The sequence below is a fragment of the Abramis brama genome (genome assembly GCF_963993115.1).
Source record: "Abramis brama genome assembly, chromosome: 10".
In the NCBI taxonomy this organism is placed as follows: domain Eukaryota; kingdom Metazoa; phylum Chordata; class Actinopteri; order Cypriniformes; family Leuciscidae; genus Abramis; species Abramis brama.
In genome coordinates this window covers 27,497,559-27,521,427 of record NC_139972.1, presented here as the reverse complement: position 1 = coordinate 27,521,427, position 23,869 = coordinate 27,497,559, and the positions used below count along the sequence as shown (strand labels likewise).

Here is a 23,869-nt window from a genome sequence, read left to right as displayed (position 1 = left end):
CGCCCCCCCTGGGAGCATAGTTTCTCTCTATCATAATTACTATAATAAAATATTTCTGTCTATCAAATCCTTTGTTTTACACTTAATGCAGTATAACTAGGTGGTAAAATCAAAATATTTGAACAAAACATAAAAAAATTACCTCAAGTGAACATTAACTAGCTAGCTTGCTAGCAAAGTTAGCTCACTGATGGAAGGTAGCTAAATTTGGCTATTTTGGACATTGCTGAAATAAATATTAATATATATACATGTTTATACATTACTTGCCTTTTACTTTTAGAGATTAAAAACTATTGTCTGTTAATTTTGCTGTTGATCTATGAAGCAAACTGGTTTGTAAGAAAGGGGGCATTTTACCCCACCTTGGGGGGCGTTTTACCCCACCGTTGGGGCAAAACGCCCCCTTTGTACAAAAATATTTTCAGTCAAAATGCTAATTAATTATGAAGGCTGAGCAATTTTAATATTTGGTGAATAACTCCTGCCATAGTCACTCAAAACCGGGATGGCAATTCTAGTCACATTTATGTTTTGTTTCACTGTAATGTCACATTTTCCTTAAGGGAGGCGTTTTCCCCCACTCTACCCTAATTTATTTTTCAAATACAATGTTTAAACATATTGTTTTATGACTATTCTATCTGACCAATACAATGATATGCCTATAAAATGATTATTTCACAGTCAGCATAACTTTTTTGGATATCAAGTACTAGCCCATTAAAAACCTGGCAATTTGAGTGATTGGGCTTTCCTTTGCAACCACGGTGACTTGAAAAAACATGCAGACAAATTGGTCGCTGTTGTGTCGAATTCTGTGACCCACCGAATTATGTGACCCTAGGCGCTGTACTGACAAATTGCTGATTTCATTTTTATTAAATTTTTTGGTGCTACCATCTAACTCACTAACAAATAACGTCACATCATACGTGGATAAATAACACACCACCCACAACTGTTGTAAGTTTAAATTTATCTTGCACTAGTCAGTGTTACACTTACTTATACTGACACCTGTCGCATGTGTGCATGCAGCATCGTGCAAAAGTAAAGGTTTAGTAACTGATAAAAGTTCAACTAACTGATGCGACTGTTAATGCAGTTAAATTTATGTCATGTGGTTTCCTAGAATGGACAATTTTCGTGATCAACAACATTCAGTAAGCACACTGTAACATTCAGTGGCACATGCCACTCAAATACAGATGTGCCACAAACTGACCACATGTTTGGGGGGAAAAAATTACCGATTTGTAAATATATATATATATATTTTTTTTATCACTAAATTAGGCTATGTAGCCTATTTAGGAATTTATGTCACAACTACACAGGTACAGCTGCTCAACTAATCTGTCTGTCACTACTAGAGGTACCACAACATACAGCGACACATTCCCCATCATTGTCAGTGGCACATGATGCAATCCATCGGCACTTTACAAGTTTTAGTGGCACATGCCAATGAAAACCGGATGTGCCACTAAGCATAGTGACGTGCGTAATATGCCATGTCACTTAATGTTCTCCATTGTGTATCTACGCACTCTTGTGCACTCTGTTAATTGTTAATTGTGTATTTTTGGCAGTGATAGTTTGCAAGGGATGATGACAGCTGATGGAAACATGACCCTGAATTTACCAGAGTAGCCATCCGTTTTTGTTTTGTTTAGCCATTTGTTTAATGCTGAGTACGTGTTTATGTCTTCAACACTCCCTGCGGTGAAGCTCAGCATGACATGATGAAATCTGAGAGACTGGGTGACATGACAAGATAATGTTGTCACACAACACCCGCTCCGTCAGCGCAATATTTCGTTGCGTTGGGGGAGACGGCCTGTGCCTGCTATGTTTGATACGCAGACAGCGGGAGGCTTGGGAATCTCATCCGTCTTTATTAAAAACCCTGCTGTCGCCGCGGGAATAAGAGAATCAACATAGGCATCACTGCTAATTTATGTATTCATCAACTCGGCAGCCCCGGTATTGTTTGTCCTCATTCCCTCATGACATTTGACGAGACCCAGCGATGTGTGCCAAACTCACTCCAGTCAGAGCAGATATTATTTGAAATGGTTTTATTTAAATATAAATATGTGTACAAAGTTACAAGCAACAATAGCTCATTTTTTAGCAAATAAAATCATTGAACATTATTAAAAAAGAAACGGAAGGAAAAAGTCAATTAGTTGTGTAACACTTTTCACCTCTCCAAAACTGATAAGTAACATGGGGTAAAAAAAACGTTGTGAACCAAATAAAGTCAACTCAAAGATATAGATATATGCATTTTAGAATATAAAGGTACTTTACAATAGAGCAGCTTACACGCTGTACATTAAGGCTTATATAAAATATAAAAATAAAGACAAGCAATGTTTTGTTTCACGTATCTTACAGTTCAATTTGACTTTTTTTTATCTTTCCAAATGGAGCCAACCATTCAGGCTTAAAGGAAAATGGCAGTATGGAAACCTCCAAATGCAAGTCTCCATGATCGAATTGATGAAGGGTGCAGTAAGCGGTTTCTCACACAAGGAACAAACAGATGAGAAGAAATGCTGAATACGTTCACGTACACACATCATCTGCATGCAACAGACAGGAGTGAATTTCCCAACAATTTGTACAGTCATTGAAGTGGCTCTAAGTGGATATGGACAGTACTGCATTTTACTTGCAATTTCTTTTTCTGTTTTTTTTTTTTTTTTTTTTTCTTCTTCTATGTAAACATGTTGGTGCTACCTGACGGTGTCAGCAATGTCAGCATGACATAACAGTCACCTTGGCACACTCTGTATTTAATAACATACAGTGGTCACATAAGGAACATTACAAGAGTATTACTGCACGCTGCAAGACCGTGTGGTAATTTAGGTTTGCCGTACATGGCTTGGCTTAAGAAATCATGGTCCCGAAATGGGCTCTACTCTGAAATCTGCAACAAATTCTTGAGAGCATAATTTAAAAACACTGCACCTCTAAATTAGCTTCTTTGGGGATTGGCCAATCCTGGTTCCATCAAACAGACAGAAATACATTTTATGGATTTTGTCAATTTTTTTATTTTTATTTTTATTTTTTAACCAAAGCATTCCAGATTCCAGTTTCCTGCACTGGTCCATTGAGACTTTACATAAACACTCTCTTGAGAGCCCAACAGCAGTGCAGATTGCAGATAGAGCTTCTGAAGAAATATCCTTCTTCTGCTCCCCTGCTTTGTGGATTGAACTTTGAGCCACTTTGTGTAGGCAAGACATGTTGTCATTGATACACAAATGTGCTTACAATTCCATCAGCATGCCAACGAACACATTTTTTTTTTTTTTACTTTTTTTTTTTTTTTACTTTTTATTTCATGTAATTTTGATTGTTTCAGCATAGTGTCATGGGCTTGTCCCCATTTACAAAGGTTAGTTCATGAGGGCACTTCTCCACAGCACTGCTCTCTCTCCAAGATCTAGAAGAGTTAGTGCTGGAGAAATTTTGCAGAAATGCAGTGCAACGAATTGACGGACAGTGTTCATTTCCCCTAAAGTTCAGCATTTGGGCGAAGAACATCAGTAGCTTGAAGGTGACTTCTAAGCTTAAGTGGCACGTCGTAGTTCTTTCGAAAGAAGTTTCTCATCGATCCAACATTCACTTCAAGACAGCAATAAAGCTTTTCCGCCTCTAGTATCTCAGTTTAAAGTTTGCTTAATCCCTCCTGAAGCCAATTCAGAAGAATGTCCTTGTGACACTGATCATGCCAGACCCTCAGCAGGGCTTTTAGGGAGCCTTCACACATGAGTCTGCATGCGTTGCTGCGAGGGCCGCCCATAGTCTGACTGCTGTGACGATACCTGCGAGGATGCGTATGAGAAACGGGAGGAGCTAGATACTTTGCTGGCTTGATCTGAATGCTCGTATCCATCAACCTTTTCGAAGGAGGCGGGTTTGACGTAGCTTGTAAAGGCGCGACCGTAGGTGGCGGGCAGGTAGGCAGAGCCTGCATAGACTGGCTCCTGGGGGTAGATGGTGGGAGTTTGCTGTTGTTGTTGCTGTGGTTGTTGTGACTGCTGTTGCTCATAGGTGGTGCGTGTGGCAGGGGTTGTGGCGTAACGCTGGGAGAAGTCATAAATCCGAGGCTGAGTGGACTGTTGGCCGTATAAGGGGCTCGGCGAGGGAAGCTGAGAGGGAGTGTAGACTGGGCGAGCATTAGGGACATATTCGGAGAAGCCAGTTCTCGTGATGTTGCGGTCCTCGTGAGCCCGCACATTGTAGTAGCCATTGGTGGGGTCCTAGGAAGAAAGAAAAAAAAAAACACTTGTCAGAAAGATTTAAAATATTGTACTGAATTAGACACATGCAATTTATTTCAGTTAGGTGCTAGCTAGAAGTTTGTAATTGGCCAATAACTGTTGGCTTTCTTGAACATTATCCAAACTTGTAGTGTAATACAAATATGTTTTCAGCAAGTTAGTGTTATTAAGTACAATAGTTTCCTCAATCCTTTGAAACAACCTTTTGCTTTTATCAGATTAACCATCAGATTCATGCTTTGTGAAATGTAATACCTTGATATCTGATCTCTCATCCTCCTCCTCCTCCAGTAGGTCGCTGTGCTCTGTGCGAGAGGTTCCTGGAGACTCACTGCTGTTGGGAGCCTGAGAAAAGAACAGAAATTTGGGTTAGAGACTGTTCAGTGTCTATGGTATGTTAAATGTCATACACTCATAATTAATAGTGTCCCTAGCTCCTGGTCTTATTGTAAACAAATTATCAGTAGACATTTTTAAAATATAATAAATAGTAAAATATAATACATGACTTTACATTTTGGCTGATGTCACTATAAGGCCTCTCATTTTTCTCGACATATTGTTTTCAAGACAAATATAGCCTAACATTTTGTTTTATTATTGCATATCCAATTTCCCGTGGAAATATGCAACTATATTATAGAATTAAAATGGGCTAAAATAGAATTTTTCCTGCAGTATGGCACTTAAAAGGAACATGATGTAAAAGCTATTCCTATCTATAAGAATATTCTGAGCATTTCTGCATTGTTTTGAGAGGGGCTTACCATAGGCTCCTTCACATCCTCCTCATCGTCATTTCCTCTTGCTGCGTTGTGGTCACTGTGTACGATTTGTACGCGGATGTCGCTCTTAGACAGACGTGTGCCCTTTTTGCCTGGGTGAGGAAATAGCGCAGTGTATAGAGATTAATGAGGTGAACGGTGGGAAGATTTCCAGAGAGGTGAAAAGGTCAACACTGCTCCAGGCAAAGAGGTGGCCCCATAATTAACCTCTGTCTAGTTAGTTTGTTTGATTTCTACTGTATCATGTTTTTTGAGGAGGGAATAAGAGCTCTCAGATAACATCTGACCTTTGACCTCACCTTTAGCAGTGTGGCGGCAGCAGATGGAAACCAGGGTAATGACACAAACGATGAAGACGCAGCCTCCGCCCACCGATGCTCCAATGATGATTAGCAAGGGGAGGGCCTCTATAAGGGAAACAGGTATTCTATTAAGCCACTATCTCTCAAATTGCAGAGATTGAAGACAACCCAAATTCAGGCTGCACATGCATTTCACAGCTTTGCAAGGTCAGTTACAAAACAAGTGGGTTTAATGATTTTATATTTCGATTACATTGGTCACATAGCTTAGTTTGTCCTTCTACACTTTTTGTCCTGCCATAATCATATTTAGAGGTTGAAAAAATGTCATCATATATTTTATAGATCCTAAATAGGGTTCATTTTCTTTTCTTTTCTTGTTTTGCTTTAAACTTTGGGGCTAAAGTATGATTCAGACATGTTCTTGACAGTTATTTGTGAGATGATTTAAATTTCATATTATCAAAAGGTATGCCAGTTCTCCAGGTGATTCAAGAAAGGCTGTCTGCTTGACAAATGCGTTCTACCAGGAACTCTTTTTCCAAGCCACGTCCAAACTCAAGCGCAACATATAGAAATTCATCTAGTGTGATCCACAGTGGCATCACAGGACCCAGCTATTGTCTCTAATCTCTGGTGGAAGAGGGGTAACCAGACCTGACATGCAGCGAGGCAGCCGACAGTAATCTAATTAGAGATTCCAGGAGATAGCACTGTCTGCCTCTCCAGAGACTTGGCTCTGCTGCCTTGATGCAAATTGCTGGCGAAGACCTTATTTTTGGTGTCTCCCAGTACAAAGGCTCAAGCCGTCTACCACGCTCTTAGTCTTATTTAAGCAAATTTAAGATGGTGCACTGTGCATACAAAATGTAACAGCCAGTGAAGCGTCACATACCCATGTCGTACATTAGGTCTTGAATTAATTCATTCAGGCTCAAAATCTATATCTTTGTTATGGAACGAATGTATTCATTAAGTCGACCATCTCCTGATTAAATGATATTGATTTGGTGGTGTATAATTAAGATTAGCACAGGGTTGCAGGGTGTTTTGAGATGCATTCCCTGCATAGAGCTGACTCAAACTAGATTACAGCTTGTCATGACTAATCTTAAATAAAAGGCACAAACTCTTAAGGTGGACAAACCCTACAATTTACTGTCAGTGTTTTAAAATCAACCGTCCTTCAATTATTAAAGCAATGGTGCCAAACAGAGCTTGGCCCATACCCAAATCTAAAACCCAATGCCACTTTTCTCACTTTACTTTCAGTTGTTTGCTTCTCACCCCTCCATTTTGACTCTCTCAACCCAACACTTCTCACAAAATTCCCCCAAACATTTCCTCGCTGATCTGCACTACCAGTCAAAAGTATGGACACACTTGACTGAATTTATGATTCTCACAGTCTTCAGAACTTTTTGAAGCTAAAATGCATAAACGAAAAAGCTTAAATGCATAAAATTACTTTTTAGACAAATATAAAGTGTGCCTATGTAAAACTTTCTTAACAAAAAAACAATACTAATTTCAAGTCAATGTTTTTTAAAAGCACCTCAGCTCAGAGATGTAAAAGCATGGGCTGTACACTTCAAAAAAGCTAAAATATCAAATAGTTTTGATTTATTTAACATAAATAATTCATTTTTTTTTTATCATTACATCATTTCTATACTTAATTTCATGTCATTTCATAATTTAGTGACCACTACCATTCTAAAAGGTGGAACAAAGTAATAGTAAGGAATTAGGTGTGTCCAAACTTTTGACTGGTACTATATTGCTTGATGAAAGGATGTTTTACACAGGATAATTTGGCATGAGGACCCATACCTTGCTCTTCAAGAGTGACCAGTGCTGTCCCTGTACCGAAGCGGTTCCAAGCAGTGCAGTTGTATCGAAGCTGGAAATCTTGGGCCAGGGTCTCTGAGAGGATTAGCGAGGAGAGGACCCCTTGGTCACTGTTTACTGTCTGCACGGAGAAACGACCAGAAGAGCCAGATGACAAGATCATGTCACCAAATGTCCACACCTGAGGAGGAAGAGACAACAAGGTGTAAGGCACAGAGACAATCTTTTTCTCACACTTTAAAGGGTTAGTTCACCCAAAAATGAAAATTATATCAGTAATTACACACTCTCATGTTGTTCCAACCCTGTAAGACTTTCGTTCATCTTCGGAACACAAATTAAGATATTTTTGATTAAATCTGAGAGCTGGATCACTCCTCCATAGGCTTCAATGGGATTGAAACTTGCCGGCCCAGAAAGTGAGCAAAGACAATGTTTAAAATAGTCCAAGTGACTACAGTGGCTCAACCATAAGTTTATCAAGCGACGAGAATACTTTTTGTGCGCAAAAAGTAGCACACAGAAGCACTGCGCTGTTACATTACGTGAACTCACGTCAGAGGCCCACACAGAAGAAAATGAATAGCTGAATAAAATTGTTATTTTAGGGTTTTTTTGCACGCAAAAAGTATTCTTGTCGCTTGATAAACTTATGGTTGAGCCAATGTAGTCACTTGGACTATTTTAAACATGGTCTTTTCTAACTTTCTGGGCCGGCAAGTTTAGATCCCATAGAGGCCTATGGAGTGATTTTTGGGTGAACTAACCCTTTAAGCAAGCATGAAATGTTTACAACCGATTACAACAGTTACAACTGATTTTATTGATTTGATCATGAAAAGCAGAAATTTCGTAATTTTTATTTATAACACGCACTATTGAATCATTTACAATATGACCAGGAACATGTATTAAGTAGGGATGTCCCGTGCTGATCTCAAGGATCGGGATCAGGGCTGATTAAGAATTTTTTTAACTGATCGGTATCGGCTATCCTAAGCCCGATTCTTTATATTAAAACGGATGTCAATGCGGTGTTGTGCAGTAGGTGGCGATATGCATTTTCAAGTGGGTTTTCCAACTGGAGAGAGAGAGAGAGAGAGAGAGCATCTTGTTATTAGAATTATAGGTCTGTGTGTGTGTATAGGCCTATACATATAATTACTGTAGTAGTAGTAATATTGGAATCACTCAGTTGATTTTGATAATTTAGTTTTTTACAATTTACATTTGAGCCCTGAGAAACTCTCTGCACATCCCTCTATACATTGGATTGATTTGAATACCTATAATGTACTTGAAATTTTCTCCAAGCACTAAGAAAATACAAGTATCAGATCGAAACTCTAAATCGGCAGATATTCAATATTCGGATCGGATCGGGGCACCTGATCTGAAAAGACCTAATCGGGTCTAAAACATTCCTAGTATTAAGTGAATGGGGTCCCTTTTGATTCCAGGTTGACTTAAAACATCATTATAAATTCAACCCTAGTCCAACCAGCACAGCAACAAAAGTGGCATTTTGAGCATAAAACAATTAAGGACATGGATATAAACAATTGTCAACCCAGTACTAGACATTCAGTGTCTTAAACTCAGTGTCAGAGATTAGAATTTTTCTTGTGCTCGCTGTCATGTCGAGTTGGTTTACCAACAGTGTTGTGCCTCGGTTTGCGAAAAAGAGCTTTGTGAAAAAGCGTGCAGGGAAGACAAGTAGCTCCTGTCTAGCAGAAGGTCAGTCTGAAATCTCAAAGCTACTCAGAGAGAGAGAACAAGTCATTGTTTCTTCACTTCACCTTTCTGGCAAAGAGGTGAAATAGCATCTCAGAGAAGTTCTCCCTTGACTGGCCTGAGGTGAAGGAATAACAGGCAATAACACCCTGAATCCCCACCTGTCACTGTTTCTAGGATTAGATTTTTTTCTTCCTCTCTGATTCCTTCTTTGCATCATTGCTTTTAGTTACCCTTGCTTCCATCTGTCTCTGTGTATCTCTATGCTTCCCCCTTCTTCTCGCTGCCTCTCCAACTTAGACCCTAATTATCCACTGAAATGCCTTCCCACGTACTATGAGGTCATGGGAGGTCAGCAGTGCTATGCACTAATTGCTCGTCGTTGAAGAGGAGCCTAGAGGGCTGGAGGTCTTCTCTGCAGACCCTGGCATTAGTGCAGTTCGCCTCTGCACGCTTGAGGGTGGAAGAGGTGAGATACAGGATCAGCCCTCTCATCGAGCGCACTCTAATAGGGGAACGGGGCTGTGTAGCTGCGCAAGTGTATATTTGTGTGGGTGTCAGATATGGAAAGACAGGGAAAGAGAAACAGAAGTAAGGAAAGGGAAGATATTGGTGGAAGGAGCGGGGAAGGGAGCTTGAGTGTGTGATGTGCACACACAGAAAGCACCTGCTCAAGGGAGAGGCTCACAAACAAGCTTGTCAGGAATAAGGCTAGACTAAGCATCAGATAGCTAGCAAACACACACATACAGAAATAGGAGAAAGTATACTTACGATCTTGTCAGGAGGAGGGCTGCTGCCCACCAGACACTCCAGTTTGCCCTTGGAATGCTTGACGGCCTGCTGCGTGGCCTCAGCCGTGATGATGGGAGGGCCTGTAGTGTTTGTGTGAGAAAGAGAAACAGAGATGAAGAGAAATCGTACTTACTAAGGGTGCTAATGAAAGCAAAGAAGACACAGAGCTGATGGTCCTTGTGCACTCAAGACTAACTGCATGAGTCATGCACATAAATATAAAGCTCATAAATTAAGGAAGCAATTCACTGATTAATAGTAAAAATTACAGCTTTTGTTCCAAACCCTAGTAAAAGAATCCAACTCATGGTTTTGGAACAGAGCATATCATGGATACAATCTGGAAAGTACAAGAGAGAAAAAAAACAAACAAATGAAATAAAAAAGACAGCATTTGGTTACCATTGACAGTTAGAGTTACATCTCTCTCAGCCACACCAATACGTGGCACGATGGCTTTGCAGGTGTATGTCCCAGAATCCTCTTGGGTGACTGCCTTCAGCTGCAGGGTGTTACTATTGCTGAGCACCTGTTAAATAAAATGAACAAGAATAGCCTGTGTTCAGATATGTTGCTATACCAAGACATTTATCATCAAGTGACCACAGATATAAACATCAGGTAAGAGCTTGCCACAAACCACATGTCAATAATTTATACCAACAGATTACCACACACCAAATATAACTATACACTTTCTATCAAATGTCTGTATGACAGTGCCTGTCTATATGTGTTTGTAATATTGATGTTTTTCACTTCCTGTTAAAGTTTTATCTTTCTAGCAAGTTGTGGAATGAAAATCATTACAGCATGTCAATATTTCCCCAGGATGATTGGGAAGATTGTGTAGACACACAGCATGATTTTTTTGTTCCAGACAGATCAAGCCATGGCCCTCAGAGATGGCCCCATTAGCACCAGTCATCCATTTTGTAGTTTGTGGCTCACACAAGAGAAAGACCAATGCCACCAATACCAACGGGAAAGCATTGACTCCGCCTGTAATTTCGTCTGCAGCAATCTTAATTACTGTCTAAAGCGCTCCAGCCTGGGTCCTCTGAGTCAACCCACTGCTCTAATTAAACCTACGACAATGGCAGTGCAAAAATTTCCGGAGTGTGAGCAGATACTTGTGCTCCTTCGCCTCTAGTGCACACACTGTGGTCACTTGTTAGAAGCCATTGATCATTAGAGCACCCTCTTCCCCCTCCCCTCCTTCCCCTCTCGACGCCGCCAAACTGTGATTAATCCGTTTAGCACTCGCCTTGATTTTTCATTCGCCGGCACTCATCGAATTAGCCAATTAATCCATATCTTGTGGCGATGAAGTAAACGCTCTACTTGTGGATCAGATCGGCCCATACTCAGGAAGGGCAGGGTGGAGGGATGTAGTCATGGCAAAATTAACTGATTGCCTCATCAGAACCTTCTGGCTTTTCAGCCTTAGCCTCCCACTCTCTCTTTCCTTCCTCTCTCACTTTTTGTTTGCTTTCTCAGGCTCTTTATGAAATCTGATTAAGCAGCAGCAGAGAAACACTTAGAGCAGAATAGGCTGATGCATTTCACACCCCTTCTGGAGCTAAACTTTCATTTTAGGCTAGCAATCATTTTATCCATTTGCCATATTCTTGTAAATGCACCGTAAACAGAAATGCCATCCATTAACCATCCAGCTCTGAGCAGAAAATCATTTGATATTTTCTGTACAGACAGGGGTTAAATTTGGATTTTGGAGGTGGGGGAAATCTGGTGTTGATTCTGGTGCCATAAACAATTAGATATGACTTGAACATTAATATACTTTTTAATTAACCTTTTTTGAGTTAATAACGTGCTAAATGGAGATGGAATATGTGTACTGGATCAAACTAGGCTGGAGAAACAATGGATTGTCAAACAGAACAAAAGGTGTTCTGAATCATGGCGACCCAATCATTCCATATCCTAATAGAAATCAAATTAAATCTAAAACTTGTAGAATGATTCAAACAGGATTGCTGTGGCAGTTGTTGAACAGATGGTATGCCATATTTAGAAGGAAGAAGAGAAGAGGTCACCATACCACACTGGATCCTTGTTTGGTCCAGGCCAGAGTGAGGGGAGGGTTGCCCGTCCACGAACAAGTGAAAGCAGCATCCATCCCTATGTCCACTGTCTGGGGTTTTGGTTCTGTCAGCAACCTGGGACCAACTGCAAATGAAAGACGTGGATTCATATTGTGTTCTTGAACATTTTATTACAGTGTGTTTTTGTGTGCACAAAACAAGAATGAAGCCCATTACACTGTTCTCATCTTCAGTCTTATTAAGGGAAATATGCTAGAATACAAGTAGTAAATAAAGGTCATTTCAAGAAGAGATTGTGGGAGGTACGTATGTTTCTATATTTTTGAAGGAAAAGATATGACTGTGTATTGTTTACCTCTTGTATATGAAAATGTATAATGAGGTTGATCATACCTAACACTGCTGTTAGACTGTACTGAATGAAAATATATATTATTTAACAGATACTTCATGTTTAAAACATCCACATGAAGACCAAAATACATGGCCAAAAAAAAAAAAAAAAAAAAAAGGTGGGTACTTTTAATACAATAAACTCTACATCTCTAAAATATATATATATTTTTTTCATTTGCTTCCTGTAATTTGAGGGAAAAAAGACAGAAATAGATATTTAAATGTCATTACACAGGCAGGCTGACCAATAGAGCTCTTTTTTTTTCTTTGGCAGAAAAGTACTTACATTGTACATCCACCAAGGTGCTGACATTAGTACTTCCTACTGAGTTGGACACCTCGCAGGAAACTGGGTCTGTGAAGTAAGAGTGATCTACGGTCACCTCGAGGCTGTCGCCATTGGCCTCTGAGATAGGAATCCCACCTTTGGACCATCTGTTTGAAACATGATGATGAAAATGTATTCATTTATAAGATTCACCATTAATCTTCTTAGTGATGTTGCTACCTTTACAATGAAAACTATTATTAACACCAAACATTAAAGCAACTGTGCACAAAGCATTTGATCTGTAATTTATATCCAATTTGGGGTTTACCCTCAAACCCAAATCTGATGGAGTGGATAATCTGGTATTATGCAGTGAGTCTGTTGTGATATTAAATGTGCTTACCTGTAACCTGTGATCTCAGGGTTGGCAGAGGCAGAGCAGATGAACAACACTTTTGCTCCCTCCATCACCGTCTGAGGCTGAACAGACAGAGTCACAGACGGAGGATCTGGAAGGAAACATGCAGGATTAGATTCACTGCAGCAATAGAGGCTTTACAAATCCTTCCCAATGACTTTACTGCCAAGCTCCAGGTGTGTAAATCTAAGTCACAATCCTTTTTTAAAATCCATTTCCCCGTCCAATTACACATATTTTTTTACCATAAAAAAAACCTGCTAATCTAGAGACAATTGCACAGTTCCTTGCAAACATATTCAAACCAATTCACACATTTATAGAATCACTAATCTTATTCTGAAATATTGCTCTCCATTATATTTTTAATGTGACAAAACATTTTTTACATGCTAAACTTTTTCACTTTAGAAAACACTAAGTAGCCATTGTTGTTTTCAAGTATTCAGTATACAAATAAAAAAGCATGTGGCCTCAACCTGCAAAATTAAAGCACCACATGTTCTGCATCACAGACAAGACTATTTAAAAAAAAGAATATATAAATAATACTCACGCTGAACATTGATGGTAACCGAAGTTTGGCGACCTGCAGGGGCGGCTGGGTTTAGGACCCTGCAGGTGTAGGTACGTCCAGAATCGCTGTCCTCAGGCACCATGGGTAGCAAGCTAACCGCTGTTTCTCTCTTTCCATCCTCCATCAAAGTCTGAAAAGACAGTAATACAGTGTGAAAACAGTTAAAAAACTGAGACCGTATCAATACTGGTGGAACAAATTGCTGTAGCTCTCTGAAAATAGAATGCATCAATGAAATGTTCTGAAAAAAATGTCATAGGCAGCTCTTAACAAAACTAACTGTAATTTCTATTACGTGCGACAGCCTTTGAATTGAAATAAGAAGAGGCATTTGACAGACAGCATGGCTACTGAAATGTTATTTCGCCCTAATGGTCGGTGTACTTCAGATACAAAACACAGCTGTTTCTCTCATCTTGTTATCACTGTTAAAATCACACAGACATGATAATCCTAATCTAATTGTCCTATATTTCCTGATGCAAGTCCTAATTTAATAAGGAATTCCCATGATGCCAGTAATCCCATTTGAGCTCAAGTCTGTGCCAGCACTGTAGGTTGAGCATTGCAGAGAATTAAAGCTGCCATCAGTTTAGCGAGGCAGGTGTGCGTTTGTATTTTACAACGCTGCCGGGACCATTCTGCTGTTAGCTCGTTTTCCCAAAGATCTGTCTATCAGCTCTTCCTGGTGCACATCATCTTCGGAATCTATTTATTGTGTGAATCAATACATTAAATCAATACACCTAAGTAGGGAGAGGTGTACAGTCTAGGTGAATTGCTGCCCGATGAAACTACAAGACAGCCTTAATGGAGGATGAGGCGGAGTTTTAGATTTGGGACGTTTGGAGGGGGGAAAGACACAGTGCTGTACTGGGGCAGGAGCATTATGGGAAGACAGCTCCCTGGAGAGCCTGGGGCGAATCGATGGCAGGTCACACGCTTAACCTCCGACACGCTGAATGCATTTTCACGCTAGATCGAGTCACGATGCCGCCTGTCATCAGCCTTCCACTCACTGTCCTTTTATTATTGCTCATCTGCTCTCTCCAACTACTCTGTCTACCTTTTTCACATTCCTTCACTTTGTTCTTTGTGTCTTCATGTGGCTTTCCATTTCATTTTTTTTTCTCCAGCTTAAATCAAAATGGCTTTGAGTTTTCTACCTCACTCTTAAACAAGCTTCTCCCATGTTCATTTTTCCCTCATCTACTTTCAGAGTTTCATCTGTCTTTCTTTCTCTCTTGCTTTCCTCCTCTTCCCTCGATTCACTGCTCACTTTTCCCCCTTTAAACGTGTCATTTAGTGTCATTTAGCGTGGTCAGAGAGCATGACAAATGTGACACTTTCGCAGTTGCACCCGGTTCATGCTCCACCGCACTTCCCATTGTGTTTTGGCATTGTTGTGGCTGATTTCCCCTCCTCTCCCACCCTCTTCCTTTTTCTCTCTCTCTCTCTCTCTCTCTCTCTCTCTCTCTCTCTCCCTCCCTCCTTTGCTCTTTCTCTCTCAGCGGAAACTGTATCAAACGCTTATGCCTGTCTGAGCTTTGACATGCTCCAGTTATGCTCGAGTATTAGAGCAACAGCGAGAGTGAGAGAAAATAGAGGCACAAAAGGAGGCAGCTTGCGGTGGGGTGATGAGGATGAGACATACAGAGATTGAATTCGAGAGTTTTCGCAACTTTGCTTGTGCACTGTGAGATAGAATTAATGTGAAGGACAGGTAAGAGGCAAGACAGATATCCTAAGTTGTAATCAGCCATAGTGACTGTCATGCCTGTCAGTAAAGACTGATGTGTCCACAGCCTCACCTTTGAGTAGATGGCATCGTGCATTATCTCTCCATCTCGGTACCATGTTATTTCTGCGGCAGGTTTGGCTCCAGATGCCCGGCATGTCAGGTTATGAGGGGTGTGAGCTTTCAGTCGAACAACTGGCCCTCCTTCTACTACAGGATCTGAAGGTGGTACTGAAAAAAAAACAACAAAAAAAACATTTATTTGGGAGAAAAAACATGAAGGGCATATTATACTTGCTTTCACCTGCCATTTAAAGCCATCACATGTGGATATATTTCCTATATGGAAATTCCATATACACTAGGGCTGGAATGTTTTTGAAATTAATATTTTGCTGGCAACCAACATGGTTAATCAACATAACAATGTTAAATTCACTTTTAAGTGTCCTAAAGACCAGTAGACTATTCAGTTCAATTCAACTCTATCAAAGATTGTTCAAAATGTAGTGTATTTTTAAACATGTATAAATCCATACCCTAACCTCTTCCTGACTGCAGTGCAGAAGCATTTAATTTAGCTGGTTTGACCTATACAGAACAGGCTGGTAAATGGACAGAGAGATTGAGAGAGATAGGCTCTCCCTGAAAAAGGTTAAGACAGTACTCATGCCCTTTTAACATGGCTGAGATTTGCTATTATGAGTCTATTTACAGGCACTCTGCCGCAGGCCCGTTTCATCTGAATTACTGATTTGTTCATTTGTTTGCATGCCTGTGTGCAAGCCTTAGGCAAATAGTGTCTGCCACCTTTGATGAAGGTGTCCATCTCGCAGTACACACAGAAACGCGTGCAAAAAAAGAATCTTTCTGTGGTACACTCTTCCATCTGTCCTGCTCCTTTTCTCTGAACCAATTTCTGTTTTTGTATCAGAATTGTCAGAGGTCTTTTCGCTGGTCTTGCCCAGGCGCTAATGGAATCCGTGTGCGAGGTGATTCTAATTTCCATGCGGATTCCCTCGACTGCACTCCTGCCGTTGACTTTTTTGACTCTGTTGGATTGCTTTGGTCTCATCCGGCTGCATTGATTTCCCCACATGCCCCTACATGCACGTACACACATGATCGCTCACATATACGTACACACACACCTCTTTCCCTTCATGCAGGAGCTGGCATATTCGCTACACTCTAGTCTGGGAATTCAAACAGCACGCCAAACATCGGCAGTGTGCACAAAGGCTATTGTTGTAGCCCTACTTTTCTTTGGTGAGTCTGTGTGGGTGTGCCAACTCTGTTCAATTAGAGACAGAATTCTTGTTATTTTGCAGTAACAAACTTGGGCTTTATCATTCTCATAGCACTAATTCTTTAACGTCCCATATTTTTAGCCCATGATATACTTATGCTGTGGGGGAGATCTGTGTTTTTCAGATACTATACAACGCAGCTTTGTCCAAGTTGGGCCACCAGGTGTCAGCAACGCAGCACTGAGCTGAAATCCCCAGTGACCCACCCCACACCCCCCCCACACACACACACTCACTCCCTCAGTCTCCCCCCTCTACCCCTGTCGCTAAATGCCGGAGAGTATGTAGATCAATCATATTGCGTTAATGTAAAAGCAGCCCTGTGGTTGATGAATTCTGTGAGTCACTGTAGAATGTGCTAACTGTGCAGACTTTGACTTTTAACCATTCACGCAAGTCATTTGTGACTGCTGCAATCACATTTCCTTGGCCCTTCACTGTGTTAAGTGTCAGAAGGCTACAGAGAGAGGGGTAAAGAAACAGTGAGGAGGAGGTGGGACATTTTTTCAGGGTTTATGTTGACTTGGTTTGATAAAAAAAGAGTCCTGCTGTGGCGTGATTTAAAATTGTGAATAAAAAATGAAGGAATGACTTACGATTGCATGGGGGTGGGATCTCTGAAGTGTTTATACGGAGCAGAGCAATTTGCAGTGTTACGAATTTGAGGCAGTATTTTAAATACTGTTAATGAAATTGGGGACTATGAGGAATGCTCTATTCCCCCTGCTTTTAATCAGTTGCAGAAGAGTTATATTGCAGTGGTTTCTTCTCACTCTCAATCACACTCATATCACACACACATACACACAGTTCTTACCCAGCACCGTCAGTTTGGCTCTGTGTGATCGTAGCCCAGCCTGCGTGGCTTGACACTCGTAGACTGCATCATCGCCTAGCTCAGCTGAATCGATCACCAAGCTGTGCTCACCTGATAGCGGGTCTCCCACCAGAGAGTAACGTACCCAACCTGGTCCACACAAACAGCACTGTTAGAGATATGCACACACATATTGCCATCACAGGTAGGGCTAGTTTCGAGATCCAGTTCTATGTGCATTAGCATCTTTGTGTCACTTGGTCAGCGGCTACATGTGAGATGCCTCGCTCATGCAGCCAGCATAGCACACAGAGATAGCCTTAACTGTCCAGGTTGCTAATTTCAAAGCTGCTGGGGATATCATTTTAAATGTCAGTGCGTGACATGAGCGGTGATTGATTCTCCACCTCAGCCCGAGCAGACGGCTCAAATGATTAGACAAATTAAACGCTAGTTTGCATTAGCCGCAGTGTTTGTTTGCCTTCCCGTTTCTTCACTCAATAGAGCCTAGGAAGTAAGGCTGTGACATTACTCAAACACACATTCACTGCAGAGGAGGGATACTGCCCTTTGAAAAAGATGAAGATAAGAGGACACTAAGCCTTGGTAAATGGACTTCAATAAGCATGGTGTATCTCCTGGGGGAACAGCATCATTTCTGCCTTGCTACTTGCTCTAAATTTGGTTGACATATAGGAAACTGGGTTTCTAGCTAATTACAAACCAGTGCACCATTTAGAAACACCTTGAAAATTAATTACGTTGACTTCATTTTTTCCTTTCCTTTCAACTCAATTTTTAAAAGTGACTCGATGAAAAGCACTGTTAAATGGAATGACTTTTAACCTCACTGTTCATTTAGCTTTTAAACAACTCTTACCAGGTAGGTCTCGTTCACCACCTAATGCCAGGCCATCTTTGGTCCACTGCACCATGCCCCGATATCCCACAATCACACAGGGCAAGGTTACTGATTGGCCAGCAACAACTACTTGGTCCTGGGGCTGCTGGGAGAAGTAGGCTGCTTGAGACACTGCAGAAGAAAAAAAAAAACAAAAAAAAAACTTTGGTTGTTGTTTGATATTGTAAAATATGTATAATAAGCATGCCGTATTCCATTATCTTCTTTGACTTGTTCTTGAAAGAAACACCATAAATGTGAGTGCTGCCACCTAGTGGACCCTGCTGTTAATGAAATTTATATCACACATTGTTAAACTGAAGCATCCATAGAAGACTTCATAGCAGTATACAAATTCACTGATGGGCTTCAATCTATCACATCCTGTTTGCAACTTTTTTTGGTTAAAAAGGCATGCCCATAGCATTTATTCTCTTCCAGTCATATTGAGTTTTTCTTTAAATGCAAAAGTGGCACCTTTCTTTGCATCAGTCTGCCTACAAGGCTGGCTCTCTGAAATAGACGAGTAGCTAGTTGGATTACCATGGTAAACTACAGTAAGACTCTCCCTCCTAATGCTGAAGCCTATCTGTCATTTTGCTCTAACCAGTCCACTTTCAGGTCAGTGATTTTGCACAGGGAGAGAGATGGGAAAGCACAGAACACATTAGTGCGATAGTATATTAGCGCTGAATCAGCAAGAGCCATTCCAGCTCGCATTCACCATCTCTCTGCAGCTGGTAATACTCTTCCAGTTACACAATGAAACACAATTTTCCTTGCAGTACCCATGGACTGGGCTCTAGAAACATATTACTCTTTTACACTGATCTAAAACCATTTTGCCTACCCAACACACTCTTTTAATTGAAGTTTCACGACTGTCACACACTGTGCTCGGGTTTTTTTTTTTTTTTTTTTTTTTTTTAAGGCCAGTGAGTGGCAACTGATTGATGCAGAAAAGACTAATATTGCATCATCTTCCGGTTGGAAGGAAAAAGGCACAGTCCATAACACATTTTTACAACAGTTTGATATTCTGAACTTGGCAAGGGGTCTAGGCGTCAGCTGGTCATGACTTATTTAACTCTTTCCTATGCCCATATGGCAACTTGCATAGAATGACATGGAAAGCAATGCCCCGTTGAGCCAGAGAATCTGTTACTTCTTCCAAGGGTGGGGGAAGTGCTGTTTTTTAGTAAAATTGTTGGTTAAACAATCAAAGGAGCTTTCAGCGTCCCATGAGAGCCATCCGTTGTGGGCTAAGAAAGGCACCTGCCACCGCACTGCCTTCCTTCTATTTTGGCTTTGCTGCTATCTTTCTTTCTCCTTTTTAAACACTTTTTACTCTGTTTTTCCTGCCTGATTTGCATATAAGCTCTCAATATAAATGTGTCCAGACTAAACAACAAACATCCATCTCTCTCTCACTATTCCAATCACTTTTATATACACACATGGTCTTCTTACACACATTTATGTGTTTCTCCATTGCAAGAGCTTTATGATTGGATCTGGTGCATCATGAGCCCTCTTGAAAGTAGAAAGATGGCAACCAGCCAGAAGTAACTAATCCATTCACATGAGATTTCAGAAAGGGCGAGGGAAGAAAGAGCACAATTTGATGGAGGTTTTAGAAGGGGAGGGCTGTTACTGGTTCTTCAAAAAGAAAAGGACCGTCCCCCGATTTTTTCTGCCTTTCCTTTTCTTTGCCCTTTTATTTCTGTGTGGTTTAAATAGGAGAATAGCGTGCCAGTGGTGGATAAAGAGGGGTCTATTCAGCTGGTGCTAAACCCCTCTGAAACTTCTCTCTTTGGGCCAGGGGTGTTTAAACAGACAGGGTAGGGGGCCCCACCCCAGGGGGGCCAGCAAGATGGTGAAAGGAGGGCAACATACGGTGGCCAGAAACACACTATTGTCCCCTTGTCCCTTGGTTTTAATAGGCCTCTTCATTTCCAATCAATCCTGCTAAATGCAAGTTTAATAGCTTTTCAATAGCGGCTTTTCCCCCCCTGAGGGAGCCCAGGATTTTCTTTCTCCTCCATCCTCTCTCACTCTCTGTTGTTCTCACTCTCTCTCTCTCACTTCATCATTCTCACTGCATTTCTTTGAGCTGAAAAGGGGCTTCCGAGCTTGGCTGACAGAGTTTGGTCAAGACTCAATTATCCACTCCATCAAGGGGTGCAGCAAAGACCATCCACCCCCTAACCTCCTACACAACCCCACACCAGTATTCTCTCTCAAAAACATAAGCTTTCTTTCCCTCCAAGGCAAAGGCCAGTGCAGATTTCAGGTATTTTCAAACTTGCTTTTTTCTCCCACTAGTGCTGACAGTCCTCTTTTCTTCTCTTGAGGATGGACAGGAAAAGAAATAGCAATAAAATGGAAGTATGCTTACTGTACTTCCTTGTCTTTTTCTTGTACTGCACCAACCTTTTACTGGACAGACACATTAAATAGTAGGTAAAAACACAAATCAAAATAGCCATTTCAAAATGTAAATAAATATAAGGGAAAAACATGCATCATGCCTGACTCTGCCACCTGCTACCCTAATATCACCCTGTATCCCACAAGTTCCCATTCCCATGGGAACTGTTACTGAGAGGAGGATACCAAATGCTCAGAACTAGTGGTGTCTCTTCCAAAGAGCTACCTAGTTTTTTACATCATGATTAAATGAGCTAAATATGAGATCAAAAGTGCTAAATATGACTCTTTTGTCAAAAACAAAACTCTTCTTGACATTATTATTAGCGGCAGTATTTCTAAGCCAAGACTTTAAGTGTATGTTCATATAGAATTGTTCTTTTTTTTTTTGTACACTTCTGCCATCCCTGGAGCGCCACTTTTATGAGATATTGAGTCTTTTTACAGATACTGTAATTGTGTTGTGCTTCTGGGATTCTCCTTTTTGCATCAGGTACTGGATGAACATCGATTGCAATTAAAGAATCTTGCCCCAGCATCTAAATGTTTACGAGCGGTGATAATTCATCAGGATGAGCCGATGTTTAAGGGCTTTTGTACATTCAATAGTTCCTCTTTAGACCCCTTACTGAGTTGTGCCTCTGTGCATGTCTTTAATCACTCTCTCACACACACAAGACATTCACAGCTTGTATTCAGGCCCATTTACAAGTTATGCACCTGTATCAATGCACGCACTTGGCCTTATGAGCAAAACCAAAAGCATATTTATTACCCTTGCAATGCATGTAGACATTCACACACACAAACCCACACATATAACGAAATGAGTTCACACCACGGGAGTGATTCAGCGCTCTCCAAATCTTGCTCCAAGAGAAGCTCAACAAAATATCACATCTGGTTAATGAGTCATTTCAAATTGGAATAATTCCTCCTTGCTGAATTAGCCAATTCTTTAACGGCATGTTAGCGGCTTAATTACATGAGTTCATTCCTGACAGAGAAGAGAGGGATGAAAGCAGGAAAAGACGAATAAAAAGGAGGAGGTGTTGAGATGAAGAGAAGCAATCGTTGGAGAGAATTGAACATTTTTATAGGTGGACCCTTTTGAGGATTTCCAAGCTGGTCCTGCTTAGAATGCACTCATGGAAAGAACAAAAACTGATTTTACATTAACAAAAGTTCATATATAAAATATAAAACAGGATAATAAATATGGTACTCACATGAGCAGGTCAGACAAAAGGCTTGGTATTAACATGGCTGTCTGGCTCGTGCAATGTCATTACAAGGTACCATAACAAATAAAGAGGTGCGTGGGATAAGACAGAGAAAGCCGTCTCTAAAACCTACGTTGTGATTTGCTCCACAGTGTGTGGCATCTGTGTGTGCCTGTGTGTTTACGCGTTCCCTCTTCCCCTAGTAACAAGGTCATAACACACTTGGCCTGATACACTTTAATCCGGATTTTTTTCAAAATGGAATATCATTTCACGGCACTGGATGGAAGCAGAGAGGAGTGTGTGTTCATGTGGTGGCGTAAATAGGGCAGGCGTACTGTGGGGATTGTGGCTCACATTTAGTTGCTACTTTGACACAGTGACTTTGTCTTTTTTTGTCACATGTTAAGTGCAACTGCAGCTGTGCCTGACTTGATCATGACATATTAAAGAGCTTTGCTTTTTTCTCTCACTCTCCCCTAGTTTCTCCAGGCTGTTTTTAGAGCCCAGGATGTGTCTGAGGAGAGAGATATGCACTCTGCCTCACTGGGACGAACGGACGAACAGATGTTAGCAATGATCCCTCTCTGGTCTACCCTCACTAGGGACAGCGGGGAGTCTTGATGGTATTAGCGAAAGTCTATGTTCGTGTGTGTGTGGCACTTGGTTTCGCCCCTGGCACAGTTGCAGATAAATCAGAATATTTATCCCATGTCAAGCCATATTTAGCCCTCCCTCAACCTCTTCACTGTTTGTTCTGACAACCCTGATTATAAACAGTGAATATGTTGCAGGAGGGTAATACAGCTCACATGGATTCATGATCATGCTAAAAATCTATGTAGATAGATAGATAGATAGATAGATAATTCAACAAATGCATGTGAGACACATTTGAATACAGATGTTATATCTCAATCCAATTAATTCCATTTTCCTGTCCTGTAAATAATATAAAAGCCACAAAAACAAAAAAAAATCACTGAAATGTTCAATTCACCCTTACCGTAGCCTGCTCTTCTATTAAGTACAAACACCACCTTAAGCATTGTGCTCATGACTTGTCCAGAGGACAGATTGGAATACAAGACAAAGATAGGTAAAGGCGTGGATGAGTGCAGAGGAAAAAGAGAAAACTAGTGTGAAAAAGTAACTTGCTGGAAATAAACAGGGCTGGCTAAGAGCGATCCATTGTGCCTGCTTCAGATAAGGCCACTAAACCCAAGCTGGAAAGAGCTGAGCTCCATTCTGCGCCATGGAATTATCCTTTTGTTTGGTGTGGGTAGACTCTCTATTGTTTCATTCTCATTGTGGAGGGTGAGTGTGTCTGTGTGCGTGTGTGTGAAATAGTTTACGCAGATGTGAAGATGTGTTAAACCAAAGTCCCTGTAACATTCTCTAGGCTGCATCTCGAAAAGTCTCCCTTGTAAACATAGCCGTCTCCTCTACCTAATGTCCAAACAAACTGAGCCAAGGGCCACTGGTATTTGTTTCTGCAGTTTCAGAACCTGCCACAATTCATTCCTTTCTCTTCTCCTTCGTTCTTGCCTTCCTATTTGCCTGGTCTCATCTTCTGCACCTTATCTACTTCCTAACATTCCAGTCGCATCTTTCTCCCCCTTTCCTTTTCCTTTTTCACTTTCAGTGTTGTTTTCGGTCTAAATTGCAGCCTAACAGCTTTTTAAGAGCTGTTTGCAGGGGTTTAATCCTCCTAGCCTCTTATTCAGTCTGCAGTCTATTGTAAGCATCCTGGCACAGTACGAGACCCTTTTCAGGACGACCATACAGCTCATCCATCCATCACACCTTCTTCCTCTGTCCTTCCCTCTCTTTTTCTAGCCCCTCCAATCCCTTTAGTAAACCCCCAATTTCTCTTTTCCCTCCATCCCTCTCTCTTTTCTCCTGTCAGCCAGGCCTGATCCCCGGCATCAATGCTGAGCAGGGC

At 41.0% G+C, this 23,869-nt stretch overlaps 1 protein-coding gene across 1 annotated transcript in view; it reads right to left on the bottom strand.

Moving 5' to 3' along the window:
• Window positions 1–2,689: 2,689 nt before the first annotated feature.
• kirrel3l (kirre like nephrin family adhesion molecule 3, like) overlaps window positions 2,690–23,869 on the bottom strand; it is a 41,160-nt gene continuing 19,980 nt past the window's right edge. Inside the window, exons 2-15 of the mRNA XM_084127197.1 lie at window positions 18,251–18,403; window positions 17,371–17,520; window positions 15,317–15,474; window positions 13,485–13,635; window positions 12,914–13,019; window positions 12,526–12,674; window positions 11,840–11,967; window positions 10,177–10,303; window positions 9,754–9,854; window positions 7,228–7,426; window positions 5,392–5,499; window positions 5,075–5,184; window positions 4,563–4,652; window positions 2,690–4,286 (exon numbers count right to left, since the gene is read on the bottom strand). Coding sequence (XP_083983323.1) covers window positions 3,786–4,286; window positions 4,563–4,652; window positions 5,075–5,184; window positions 5,392–5,499; window positions 7,228–7,426; window positions 9,754–9,854; window positions 10,177–10,303; window positions 11,840–11,967; window positions 12,526–12,674; window positions 12,914–13,019; window positions 13,485–13,635; window positions 15,317–15,474; window positions 17,371–17,520; window positions 18,251–18,403 — 2,231 coding nt within the window. The 3' untranslated portion in view covers window positions 2,690–3,785. The remainder of the gene's footprint in view (window positions 4,287–4,562; window positions 4,653–5,074; window positions 5,185–5,391; window positions 5,500–7,227; window positions 7,427–9,753; window positions 9,855–10,176; window positions 10,304–11,839; window positions 11,968–12,525; window positions 12,675–12,913; window positions 13,020–13,484; window positions 13,636–15,316; window positions 15,475–17,370; window positions 17,521–18,250; window positions 18,404–23,869) is intronic.